Genomic DNA, 13,807 nt, shown 5'->3' on the forward strand with positions numbered 1-13,807 from the left:
ATTTGGTTGCTATTCCAAATAGTCTTTAATCTGAAAAGATAATTACTGTTGTCTTCTTTGTTATGCAACTAAAATCTATGGAAAGAGAACCATATCACATCTCAATTGCATACAACTGGGTGGTAGAAACTGGGTTGAACTAGACAGAGAAAAATAACTTTGGGAGGAGTGGAGGAAGGCTATGGATCATGTGCTGATTTGTTTAATGTTGACCTATCTGTCTCTATGGCAGAGAGTTTAACAGGTTCCGGTAAGGACTTGCACCCAGCATGCATAGCTGTAATTACTGTGGGAGGGTTAGAAGTCCCTGTGTGTTCATAGGCTCTGTGTGGTATCTGCTCATAAAAGTTGTGATGTCTCTCAGTGGCTACAGACCAGACTTCCTGAGCATCCTTCCAATGTCCCATTGTTAAAAATTAAAAACAAAAAGAGGAATGGGATACACTGGGTGGAAAATAGGACATCTGAGGTTTCACTGAAGAAGTTGGTTAGACTTGCAAGTGGAAAGAAACCAAGAAGGTTGTTGGCTAAGATGCTGTGAATGCTTTACTTATTTATATAAACCTATAAATAAAGGTTGTGTTTTCTTCTCCCTTGAAGTGTTAATTTTGTATGCATACACATGGCTTCTGAGAGGTGAACAGTCACATCCCTCATAGGTGCAAACTGTGACTGGACAAATTTACTGAAGACTAATCCATTGAGGATTATTAAAATCAATGATACCATCTCTAGTACAAGGGTGTTCCTGAGCCACAACTTCTCAGAGAGTCGGAGAGCATTCATGCTTGTCTGGTTTACCTTCCTTCTTTGGTGACTATTATTAATGTTCCCCCTTCATCCAGATGCTCACCCTTAAATAAACCTCTCCTCCCTCCCAAAAAAGACATCCCCGCAATACACTTCTCTTCCTTCCCAAATAGATGGGCATTGGGAAATAAATGTGGGGGAAATCAGAGAACAACAAATGAAAGGAAATGGCCTCAAGTTGCACCAGGGGAGGTTTAGATTGGATATCAGGAAAAATTTATTCACCAAAAGGGTTATCAAGCCTTGGAACAGGCTGCCCAGGGAAGTGGTTGAGTCACCATCCCTGGAGGTATTTAAAAGACATGTAGATGTGGTGCTTAGGGACATGGTTTAGTGGTGGACTTGGCAGTGTTATGTTTACGGTCGGACTCGATGATCTTAAGAGTCTTTTACAACCTAAATGATTCTATGAAAAAAGAGAGGAATAAGGAGAAATAGCATAGACCACTCCCCACAGCAATCACTGTTCATGGAGCAAGAACTCTGGTCTGATCAAACACATCTGTTCTCATGGTGTAGCTACAAAGCCCTACCAATGTAGGTTAACTTTTGTTTTTCTCAGGAATGGTAATATTTTGTTTTTCCAAGTACATGACTTGATCTAGTAGAACAGAGGTAATAAACACTTCTCCCAGTCTGCAACAGGCACGGCAAAATTCAAGCTAAATATAGAAGTTGCTCTGTGAATCCCACTTGCTTTTGACACTCGGTTAAACAATTGAGCACGGTAGGCAACTGTGCAACAGGAAAATGGTGTCATTAAAAGGTGAAAGATGGGCAATCGTGACTGAGCTTAAAGTGTCACAAGGAATTTCTATGAGATCCGTAATTTTGGATGCTGTGCATCTACAGCAGTTCCGCTTTTTGCTCCCACGGTAGTTTTTCGGTCTCACTGGTGAAATGCAGATTTGGAGGTCAGAAACACAGCGGCCGCCAGTTGCTGGGGCGTCTCTGTGCTCTGTAGATCGGGTTTGATTTCACACACCGACTTTTCTTCAGGGCAGAGAGCCAGGACACCCCAATACCCGTTTGGTTATTTTGCGCGTAAGCCGGAACCCAGGCTGCTCTGCCGCCGTAGTGGCGGGAAGATTCACGCTCCCGCCCCCTCGGAGGACTCCTCGGGTCAGCGACGCGGCGCGGCGGCGCGGCCCGGGCGGACGAGCCGGCCCACGGGGCGCAGCCCCGGGGGACGCCGCCCCGGCAGAGGCGGGCGGCGGCGGCGGCTGCCGGGACGGGGCGGGCAGAGCGCTGCCAAGGGCGGGCCGAAACCTGGCGGCGGCGACGGAGGAGGAGGAGGAGAGGGAGGCGGCGGGGCGGCGCCGCGCCGGAGCGTGGCGGCCCGGGCCCTCCCCCGCCGTCTGGGGGCCGCTGCTCCGCCCCGCTCGCCCGCCCGGCCCGCGGCTGCCGGCAGCGACTCCATGCGCTCGGGCCGCCAGTGCGCAGCCGCGGCGGAGCCCAGCCGGGGAGGAGGAAGCGGCGCGGCGCGAGGGGAAGGAGGCCGAGGCCGGCGGAGGTGGCGGCGGCTCATGGCTCCCCGGGCGGGCGGATGAGGCGCGGGTGTGCGGGCCGCTAGCTCTCCCCGAGGCGGCAGCTCCGGTGGGCGAGGGGGCGAGGCGCGGCCGGCCCTTCTTGCGGCGACGGCTTCGGCTCCGTGTCGGGGGCGCGGCGGTGGCAGGTCCGGCTCCTCGTCGCCTCTCTGCGGGCTGGTGTTATGGCCCCTTGGGGGAGCGCAGAAGGCTCCCCGGCTTGGAGGTCAGCGCAGCTCCTGCTCCTCGTCGTCTCCTGCTGCGGTAGGTACCGGGGGAGTGACGCCACCCGTCCGCCTCCGTCTCCCGGGCCGGGAGGCGGCCGCCCGCCGCGGGGGAGGGGGAACAAAGCGGCCTTTCTCCCGGCCGGCCTGCGGCGGCCCCGGCCGGTGGCGGGGTCCCTCGGCCCGCCCCGGGCTCTGGCGCCTGCCGGGACCGCCGCCGCCTTCCCCGCGGCGGCCCTGCTGGTGTCCCCGTACTTCCCCAGCCCCGTCCTCCCCTCCGCGCTCGGCTGCTTCAGGACTCACTCCGGGTTTTTTCGTATCTGTGGGGGTGGGCGGAAATCTCCTCAGGGAAGTCCTTAAAACTGAGGCTGGCATTTGGCCCAGCTGCCCTCGGCTTTCTTTCTCGCAGATGTACGTTGCCGGGAACTCCGGAGTTGGCGTGGGGCCGCGCAAACAAACCAACCCCAAATCCTCTGAGTCACGAATAATCGCTGTCTGTGGATAATGGGGATGCTTGGGAGATGTTCCACGTCCGGCCGGGCTGGGACGGACGTGGCCTGGTGTCTGGGGGCAGCCCCTCGGCTGCGGGGCGGGGGGGGCTGGTGCTGTGTGATGAGTTTGTGACACATCAGCACAGGCCTCGAAGCCCTTCCAGGGACCTTTGCTTCTGCTCAGCCTGCTTTCAGTTCATATCCGAATGGCATTTCATTTATGGTTATAAACCCATCTGTAAACAGAACTGCTAGTGAAAAATACTTGTGTAAATGGATTAGAGAATGTACTTATGTTGGTTTTTACAGTAGGTAAGTGGCCCAGTAATACATGATGGATCAAAATGCGGATACTTGACAATGAGAGTCATTGCATGTTTTCTCATGGAGTTGTGTTTGGTTTATGAACTTGAGCCTAGGTTGTGTCTGTGGGCCCCCGACGCGGGAAGCAGCCTTTGGCATGGAGCTGGGCTTGTGCCTTGCTTGAGGAGGACGGCAACATGGGCCCTGATTTAGCAGTTTCTTAAGTAGGTGCTTTTGCTTTAAACGCATGATTGAGCATATGAAATATTTCGGGTTTGTCAGTGCAAAGGACTTTGTCCAGCCTGCGCCTGTGCTGTAAAGATCACTGCAAACTCTTACCACAAAAATTTGTAAGAACACTTTATATTTACATGAGTAGAAGTAAGGTAGACTTCTTCAAACAGAACTACAGTTACACCAGTGTCTGTAACTGAATAGTTAGACTGGTATAAGTTAATTTTTGAGGGGACCTACTTGCGTGAACGAAGCGAGCTTTAAATGCACACAAAGTCAAGGAAAAGAGTGTTAATATCTATATAGGCTGTTAAAAATTTGATATGTCAAAAGCTAAAGTGAAAGCACAACTGCAAAGGAGTTGGCTTATGGTAGAGCAGGAACTGGTAGCGAAAATCTCAAGTCTGGATATATTAAGCTGTCCTTACGTTTGTATACTTAATGTACTTGAGAAATTTAACTTCTGTGTGAAGGTTTTTAACAAACTCGGTATTTGTTTATTATACTCATGACAGAATTGAAGTAAAAAGTAAAAATTGTAATTGTTGTAATATACATCATCAGCCTGACTTCAGTAGCTAGATTCAGATTGTGATGCTGTAACTTGGGTAGCATTGTCAGCATTTCCACTATAAAAATTTAAACCACAAGCACAATCTTTAGAGAAAAAGCAGCCAAATAAAATTATTGCTGAATAATATTTTTCATAGACCTTTAATCAAGGCTTTCCAAAGTTCAACCAAAAGGAAAGCTCCGTAAGTTTCTTTTGCCTTGCTGAGAAACACGTTGCCATCCGTTATCGCCATTGCTGGGAAAGAGAAGCTGCTTCCGATTTCTATCAGTGTGCTGCCTCATTCTTATGAGGGATTAGTTTCTCCTAACAGTTTTTGTTACAAATGTCTGAAGTTCTGACCAGTTTCATTGCTTGAAGGAAAGGAACTTTCTCGTCCCCAGGCTAGAGCATCCAAAACAAAAGCAAGCATTCACTGCGCAGTGTAGCCCTATCTTGAGCTGTCATTTTGGTTTCTCCTGTGTGTTTCTGTTGGGAGAAGGAAGTGGGAGTGGGAACTATTCCCTATTAAAGCATTTTACCTCCTGTACAACTGCTTTTAGCTTTTCCAAACTAAACTAATTTAATATCGGCATGAATTTGATCAAGGCACTGCTGACAGCAGAGCTCTGGACTGTGATGTTGATCCTGAGCAGAGCCTTGTAGATATCATTATGTTACTGCATGTTAAGGCTTTGAATGCAGTAGGTGGTACTCGGGGTAAAGGCATGCTTGGAAAAGCAGTAGTGCATCACTTTGGTTGCCTTCCATTATGCAGTTGCAGAGCTATAATATCTAGAATTTTCCACTAATTAAAATACTAAATTCACCAAGGTTGATACGTGGGCATTGAGCTCTCCAGAGAATGTTTCTCTGTTTCCCCGTAGTTAGTGAATTTTTCAAACCTTCCTTCTGATGATGACTATAATTATAAAAATTTGAGAAGGAGGAATACTGATGAGTGAAATATTGGAATAGCACCGACTAACGAGAATTATAGCTTGGTGGGGTGTAATGCAATGGTATTTGGTTTTAATATGTCTGGCCTTCCTGTTGGCTTGAGAGTTTTATATCCAATAAATAATGTGTCTCTCTACATGGCATGGCTTTTACTGGGACAAATATGAAGATGTTTCTGCATATCTCAAAGGCCCTAACAGTTATCAGAGTTAAAAACAGAACCATATGTGGCACAAAGTAGTTTCTTTAGGGGAAAAATGTCATTTGAGAATTTGGTCCTGTTCTTGAGGGCAATGTTTTTCAAACCGAAGTTTGATGATTGATTGACTGGCAATCAAATGAATCTTACTTGTTTTCTTGTTAAAACACAAGCTCAGATTAGAGTACTGAATTCCTAATGTTACCATTTTGATTGATTTTTATTTAACCCTTCACGGGATGGTGGTTTATATCTTTCTGGTACTGTGATGCAGCATTTTCAGGACCAGTTTGGGAGGGATTGGTGTTCCAGAGCAGAAGTTGAGTTATGAAAAGTCTCTGAGGTGGCACAGTGCAATAGGACATGCCTTCCATTGGAACAGAGTCTGGAAGCATGGGTACTTGTCGTCTTCAGATTTCTGGAAGGTCGAATTTTTTATAGTCTTAACTATACTTGTCACCCCGATATATTAATTTGAATTTCTGCGCCACTGAACAGAAGACTGCAGGGAACTTTTGTAGTGTTCTGTACAGTTGGTAGTAGTCATTGCAGTAGTACAGTAGGTAAATTTCCCTGCTTCTGGCTTCACCAGATGTAATGAGCATCAAATAAAAATATTTACAGTAGTAGGACAGTGAGACTAAAACAGTTCAAAGGCAAAAGCGGGGCCAGATAGAGCTCAGTCTTAATTCTCCTTATCCCCAGGATGGGTTTGGCTTTAGTGAGTACTTCTTGAAGCACCAATGACTGAGAAACATTAGCAGAGGTCAGAAAATTATTATTCCCAAAAATTGTAGTTGAAAGAGTGTTGTATGTTACTACTGAGACTGCAATGCTATTGACATTATTCTGGCCCATTAAGGAAAGACATATTACACTTATATAAGCTTTAAAACACTTAGTTTTGGGTTAGAACCATTCCAGGTTTCTGTAGTACAAATGTTGCTTGAGATTACAGTGAGACTATATATATAAATTCATTGTTCATTTGGTTTTAAGATAAGGCAGGTAAAATTGTTATAAAAGTTCACTGGTCAGGACCCAGATTTTACTTACATGTCAGTTTGCTAATGATGGTATGAGGAAGAATAAATAATTCTTCAGGTTTGTTCACCTTGTTTGAAAGAATAGCCTGAATCATGTAAGCAAATAAAGTCTGCGAGCCAGTTTATTTAATTTTCTAAAGAAGTTCAACTATAAAGCCAGAACAGACTGTCCTAAAAGAATGGCTTGGCTTAATAAATTATTGTACCTTAAACTCTTGAATGTCACTCTTTAGTGATACTTTTGTGATATACTGAACAGATATATTTTGCTAAGCTGTAAATTGTATTATTGGCAAAACTGCTGCATTTAATTTATTAGCATGGTTTTGTAGTCCTTGAAGTGAAAATGTCCTAATGTTAATGCCATAGAAATTTATATTGTCTAATAAGTTGATCATATGTCAAGTTGTGCACGTACATACATATTCAGCTGGCTCTTCAAAGCCACAGATAGGTCTGTAGTCAAAGTATCTATGAGGTCATGTAGACAATATTTAAAGCAGTGTTCATTCGAGGGGAGAAGAAAAAACCCACATCCTAGACAACCTCATAGCAAAAAGAGTTTGGAAATTTAATCTAAGGTAGTTGGTGTGATTGTTATGATGCGCTAATTGAGAACGTCGTCAGCCAGAGGAAGAGTAGAGAGGTACTTGTAACTGGAATCAGGACAGAAGCCACCTGACTCCATTCCTGTCATCAGAGCAAAGCATATAATTAGCATGGCTTTTTCTGTTTGTTAACAGATATCAAATTTTTAAACTTAGTATGTTTGGTATGTTAGGTACATCCCTCCACACATCATTTATCTTTTACCATATGCCTCAGTTTCCCAAACTGTGGACGTTATTTTCACACTTGTTAAGTATAATTCACTAATTTCCTTACAATTTTTTAAAAATTCGTGAGTACTGTTTGTACTGTATAAATAGTGTGGTTTTGCTTTCCTAGATGTCTCTGCATTTTCCGGTTTTAGTGTTCCGTTTATATTGTCCCAAATAGTTAATGATGATATTAAATACTGGAACAGCTGAGATATATAGCTAGGCATTAATTGGAAGAGTGTGGTTTGTCAACAACCTGGGATTTTTTTGGCTTCTATGCATTTCAGAATTACTAGCTGTAACATTTTGCAGTACTGATTATTACTGAGGTGTCAGTTGGTCTGCAAGATTCAGCCTCCTTAGTTTACACGGTTGTAAGAAAACACTGGGTACCAATGCATTTGATACTATGGAAGTTGGTTGTAGATCAGAGTTCCTGTGTTTATCCCCTCAGTAGAAATAAATGCTCCAAGTGGTTTATAGCAAGCTATATGATACCATACTCTGAAGAACTGTGTTGTTCTGACTACCTTTTTTTTTTGGTTTTCTGCACTTGATTTTTTGCTGCAGTTGTTACTTTACTAATGCTTTACTACATGAAGGTTTACACTTGCATTGAAATATAGAGTATTGATTCTTGTGAGTATCTAAGTTTAAGCTACTAGCTCTAGCGTAATTGAAAGTATTTGCACTGATCTGTCAAAAGCACTATTCTAAATTGTGGTTCTGACTTGTTTCTCTGAACAGATGCTTAAAATTTGGATATACTATAACTTTTGCTACATTGTTAATGTGCTGATGATGTCTTTTTAGAAAGTCAAGCATATTTAGTAGCTATCTGCTCAATTTTTTTTTTTTTCCCTGCTGTTCTGTTTGACACTCTGAAGTTTAGGTTATGAGCGAATTCCTGTATAACTTTCTCATCTGTTTTGCAAGGAACAATTTTCTGGAACTAGTCAGGAAAAAAAAATTTTAGAATTTTTTTTCCACCTGACTTATTTGTTACTGGATCAAAAGAAAGTTAGCAAGAAAGAATAAGAGCCTCCCAAAATTTAAGAAAGCTTACAAGTAGAGCATATTTTGAAGGGGGAAAAAAGTCACACAAAAACATTTGGTTTAGTAGCTTGAGTTGTCATAAGATGGTCTCTCTTTTCCTTTAAGCATCTTGTGACTTGTCAGTACTTTCCGAGATACCTTTAATTGGTTGTGGAATTTTTTGATGTGCAAGAAAGCTGAACTTGCTCACTCTTAGAGTGAACTATAAACTCTAAGCAAAGCAATGGAAGTGAACTAGTTGTGTTTCTCTGTAAGTGGAAAGCACACTTGAACTATGTATTGGGATGTGAACTGCATGTTTTAACCCATCTGATTGTGTGTCTGTAATTCATGACTACCCTTCCCTTAACCTCCAAGATGTTTCCTCCGCTAAGTGGAAGCCCCTGGGACTGATGCTGGGTAACCAGAGCAGACTTAAGTCAGTTGCAGCCAGGAAACAGTAGAGTGATCCTCTAACAAGCAGTGTGAGCACACTGTGGCATGTGGTGGAAGTCTATAATGAAGTTGCTTGTGTGTAAAAGTTAGGAAAAAATGACTCTGCTAGAGGCTCCTGTAGCTTGGTTTTATTACTCCAGCTTTGTATGAACCTATTGGAAGGCATAGATAGGTACCTCTGAAAGTACAGGTTGTGAGAATAGTACTTCCATGAAAAGAAATAGGCTTTTGTTTTTCCTCTAATTTATACAGTGTTACTGGTAATACGTTTGTTCTAGTCAATGATGTCTCTTAAAAATTTAGTGATCTTACTCATTTAAGGAACTACTCCTTTAGAAAGACTTTTTAGTAACTGAAGGTGAGCAGTTTAGAACAGAAAATGGAAGTCTTGTTGATGCATCCTGTAGAGGGAAGGCACGCACTAAACATTCATGTGCTCTGGCTTCTAGATTTTAGCTATATATGAATTTTCCTAACACTTTGGTTAGCGCCTTTTTTTTTTCTACACTTTAAAAATTGTATTAGAATCCAATGAATTAGTATACCCTGATAGGGTGTTTTCCTTCTGTGAAATTGTATTTTGAGTATCTCAAGTAAAAGAAAGTAAAAGCTTCAATTAGAGATATTGTACTAACTGGGACGGAGACAGATAATGAATAGGTCACATGCAGTAAACAAATCCATATATATGTATTCCTCTTATCATATAGCTTTAAGTGGAAGCTTTAACCCTCCCCTTCTCTTTTGCTGCACACAGAGCTAAAAGGAGTCCTTTCCAAAGAAAGAATGATTCTAGAGTCCTAATTAACTTGCTGTTTTATTCATAATATTCTTGTATTTACTTCAGTCTGCTCTTCATACTACTAAGCAATTACATTTTCCCATTTGCTCTCTTCTAAAGAAGTGCTCAGAGAGAGTGCACAGGGATTTAACTCAAAATGCGTGTCTAAACTGTATGGAAGTATTTGTAACTGGACTTGGGAGAGCATGTGTCTCTTTCTCCCCCCCCCCCCCCCCGCCCCAGTTGGTAATTTTTTTAATAGTATGGAGACAGAACATTTCTCCTCTCCAAGATGTAACCATAAGTTTAAATATTCTTAAGGAGATGCCTATTGGTATCTGTCAGAAAAATGAATGATACAGTTCATCAGTCACATGTCTCTTGATCACAGCAACATGCAGCTGGAAGTACTGTCTGGGATGGATTTGGGTAGTTGTGTAATTAGTAGAAATGGCTTCCCTCGTCAGAGCATCTTCCATTTTTCTTGTTTCCTATCTCAAGGTAGTGAAAGAGCAACCAGTTTCATGGCTAAAGTTCAGCTGGTGTCTGTGGTGAGAGATACTCATGAAGACTGGAGAGCTGGGATGGCAAGGGAGGGAAACATTGGGACATCTTGGGAGGGCATGTTCGCGGCTAAAGGTGGCAGAACCGTTCTTCAGTGTGGAAGAGGACGCCAAGCTGTCTGGGAGAACAGCTGTTTTTTTTAAGAGTCTGTAGAAGTGGAAGGGAGGAAGGGAACCAGCCCTTTTATTTTAAGGGGTGTTGTGGTGGCTGAGTGAGCATCTAATCAGTCTAAGAGGTTACTCTTATGAGTTATCAGCAAGCAAGAAAAGGGGTTTGAGTGCAGGAGGAGCTCGGGAATTGTATGGGGTCTTGCTCTCAGGCCTTCCAAGTACTCTCAGGCAGGGCGATGTTATGGAAATGTTAGATTCTTGCATTTTACCTGTGGTTTAGAAAAGAAGTGGATGAACAAACAGAAATTTTTGAGCATTTTGTAACTCAGCGTGTGGCTTTTGTCAATGTTCTGAAACATCCTTTTTTGTGACCCTGCTTTGTCTTCCGCTTTCTGGCTGATACTGGCATTTGGAAATTGTGTGCTCTTTAGCAGCTTTACTGCTGGATGTGCCTGGGAGCTGTGTGTTTCTAGGGTCCAGTTACTATTGACCTCCCTATTGCTGCTGATACAGCTAACGCTGTTTCCAGTGCCTGTTGCCTAGGTGTTGTCTAGCTTGTCTCACTCCAGTCCCTGATTTCAAGTTATCTGTTGTCTGTCATCTGCACACTGTAACAGAGCTTCAGTGGTATTACAGTTCTAATGTAAATGGCAATCCAATATACCAAAGCTAAGTGATAATGTTACTACTCTCTTGTTAAGTCCACAATACCAGCTTTCTGTTTTTCTTCATCCATTGTGGAAATCTGGGGCAGTGCTGCCTGTAAAGCCCTTTTCGCCTTTACACTGTAGATGAATAAGGCTTGGGAAAAGGACTATACCTTTATCCTCTTGCCTTAGTGAGGAACACAGTCTGCTTTCCCCACTCTGTTGGAACCACACAGCTTGTGTGTGGTGCCTTTGGGGTCTGTGAGGAGTTTTCCTGGAATAAGAGATCCTGTGTTCTAAATGTGCAGATTAGGAGGAACAGCAGTGCTGCAAACTGTCCTATGCAATGACATCTCCCAGGGATGACTGCTTTGCAAGTCAGATCTGCCCAGAGTGAAAAGTTAAGATCATGGCTGGGGAGTTGAGAGACCCCCCCTCTGCATTCCTAATGAACAGAAAGTTCTAGTAGTACTTGATAGTGACTTTTTGGAATGAGTATCATGAAATATTCAGTTGTACATCTGTCCTAAAATGTTAATTAAAAGCATGGAGGCCAGGAAGATGTATGTGGGAATCAGGTGAGTAAGTCTGTTTGAATCTCCTTTCACCGGTTTTCTGGAACTGTCCTTAGTTTGTGGCTTTACAAAGGAGGTGGATCTGAACTCTAGATAGCCGTTTAGAGCATTGGGCATGAAGGAATTTGGCATAAAATTCGGTAGCTTTCAGAAATGATTAATGACCAAAACAAAGCTGAATTTAAAATTTTAATCTGAGATCCCGCTTGCTGACCATACTGCACATTTGGGAGCCAATAAAGTGCTCAAAGCACCTAATTTGAAATAAGCATGCACGGTTTCTCAGGCATGTGTGTGTTATTCAGGTAAAATGATCACATCAAACAGTAGTTTTTTTCAAGGGAGATGAGTTGCACCCTCAGTAAGTTTGCAGATGGCATCAAGTTGTGTGGGAGTGTTGATCTGCTTGAGGGTAGGAAGGCTCTACAGAGGGATCTGGACAGGCTGGATCAATGGGCCAAGGCCAACTGTATGGGGTTCAACAAGGCTAAGTGCAAGGTCCTGCACTTGGGCCACAGCAACCCCATGCAACGCTACAGGCTTGGGGAAGAGTGACTGGAAAGCTGCCCAGCAGAGAAGGACCTGGGGGTGTTGGTTGACAGTCACCTGAATATGAGCCAGCAGTGTGCCCAGGTGGCCAAGAAGGCCAATAGCATCCTGGCTTGTATCAGAAATAGTGTGGCCAGCAGGAGTAGGGAAGTGATCGTGCCCCTGTACTCGGCACTGGTGAGGCCGCACCTCAAATGCTGTGTTCAGTTTTGGGCCCCTCACTACAAGAGAGACATTGAGGTGCTGGAGTGTGTCCAGAGAAGGGCAACGAAGCTGGTGAAGGGTCTAGAGCACAAGTCTGATGAGGAGCGGCTGAGGGAACTGGGGTTGCTTAGTCTGGAGAAAAGGAGGCTGAGGGGAGACCTTATTGCTCTCTACAACTACCTGAAAAGAGGTTGTAGAGAGGTGGGGGTTGGTCTCTTCTCCCAGGTAACAAGTGATAGGACGAGAGGAAATGGCTTCAGGTTGCGCCAGGGAAGGTTTAGACTGGATATTAGGAAATTTTACTTCACTGAGAGGGTTGTCAAGCCTTGGAACAGGCTGCCCAGGGAAGTGGTTGAGTCGCCATCCCTGGAAGTATTTAAAAGACGTTTGGATGAGGTGGTTATGGACATGGTGTAGTGGTGGTCTTGGTAGTGTTAGGTTTACAGTTGGACTTTATGATCTTAAAGGTCTTTTCCAACCTATACAATTCTGTGATTCTGATTCTGTGAGTTACTCTGATGGGAAGGAGGTCTGAACTAGCTTTAAACTTGTGAGTTGTTGAACAGTTCATAAATTATTGCTGTGGACATAGGGATCATGGCATCAGATTCTTATGAAGCAAGTCCTTCATGCCTGTACTGAAATACTGTGTACTTTGATGTATTTTTGAAGTGTCTGAAGGTATTTTAATTTATTTAGACATGTAATCAGAGTTTGTCTTTTGCCAGTTTATGGGGTTCCATTGTTCTGGGTCTGCTTTTCTCCCTGTGTCTGGAAATCTGCTATTAAACCGGAAGGATGTGTACTTAAATGAGCGATACACTTCATTATATAAAAGCAGATAAATAGAAATTCAAACATGTAGGCATTATGTCTGACATTGATCTTGTACTTGTCACCATGCTATGTCACATTTTTTGCTATTTTAAAATTCAGTGCCTCCCTTTAAAAAGGGTGTAGGAGCAAGTGCCGAATTTTGTTAGCAGGTTGGCTTTTAATAGAGTGGAATGTCTCCTTGTATATGTAATTTTTTACCCTTTATTTTACAGCTGAATGAGTCCATTGAACCCTAATTTACCCATTTTCCTTTTCCAGCTACATTCCTTAAAAAGGAAACCCATAGCTCTTTGAGCCCTAGAACGTTTCTGAGGCAGTATAGAGTGAAGCATCCTCTGTTGTAGCATGGTCATGATTATTTAAAAAAAAAAAAAAAATGTTACCAAGTACTGTATTCTTCAGTTAAACTTCTCAAGAGATAGGATTTGCATATTTGTGTAGGGCAGGCTAAGAACTTCTGTCAATCCACAACTTTGTTTCCTAAGCCAAGACTAACTTGCTCTGTGCTTAAGGTTGTCTCCTGTTAGGTTTGTTGACCATTGCCTTAGCCCTTCCTTAGTGAAGTTAGTCATTGACTTCATTCATAATTCTGTGTCAGCAGAAGTTGACAAAATCAAGGTAAATCTTTGGTTCTCCAATCAATGTGTGTATGATTGTGTGTAAGTACTACTAAGTCCTGTGGTTGCTTTGAATATGTATATATATATTTGGAAGAGGGAGGGTGTGGAATTTTAATCCACACTCAGCCTTGACTTTGCTGTGCTTTGTTGTGATCAGTTTAAATTTTACTGCTGGCATAGATCACAGTCAAATCAAAATGAACTGCTTTTAAAAATGTAGTAAAATCGTTACCTGCACTTTGATAATTATAAGTAATGACATTAA

At 43.2% G+C, this 13,807-nt stretch overlaps 1 protein-coding gene across 1 annotated transcript in view; it reads left to right on the forward strand.

Moving 5' to 3' along the window:
- Nucleotides 1-2,181: 2,181 nt before the first annotated feature.
- LRP12 (LDL receptor related protein 12) overlaps nucleotides 2,182-13,807 on the forward strand; it is a 53,742-nt gene continuing 42,116 nt past the window's right edge. Inside the window, exon 1 of the mRNA XM_072852053.1 lies at nucleotides 2,182-2,600. Coding sequence (XP_072708154.1) covers nucleotides 2,522-2,600 — 79 coding nt within the window. The 5' untranslated portion in view covers nucleotides 2,182-2,521. The remainder of the gene's footprint in view (nucleotides 2,601-13,807) is intronic.

This window comes from Ciconia boyciana, chromosome 2, assembly GCF_034638445.1.
Source record: "Ciconia boyciana chromosome 2, ASM3463844v1, whole genome shotgun sequence".
NCBI lineage: Eukaryota > Metazoa > Chordata > Aves > Ciconiiformes > Ciconiidae > Ciconia > Ciconia boyciana.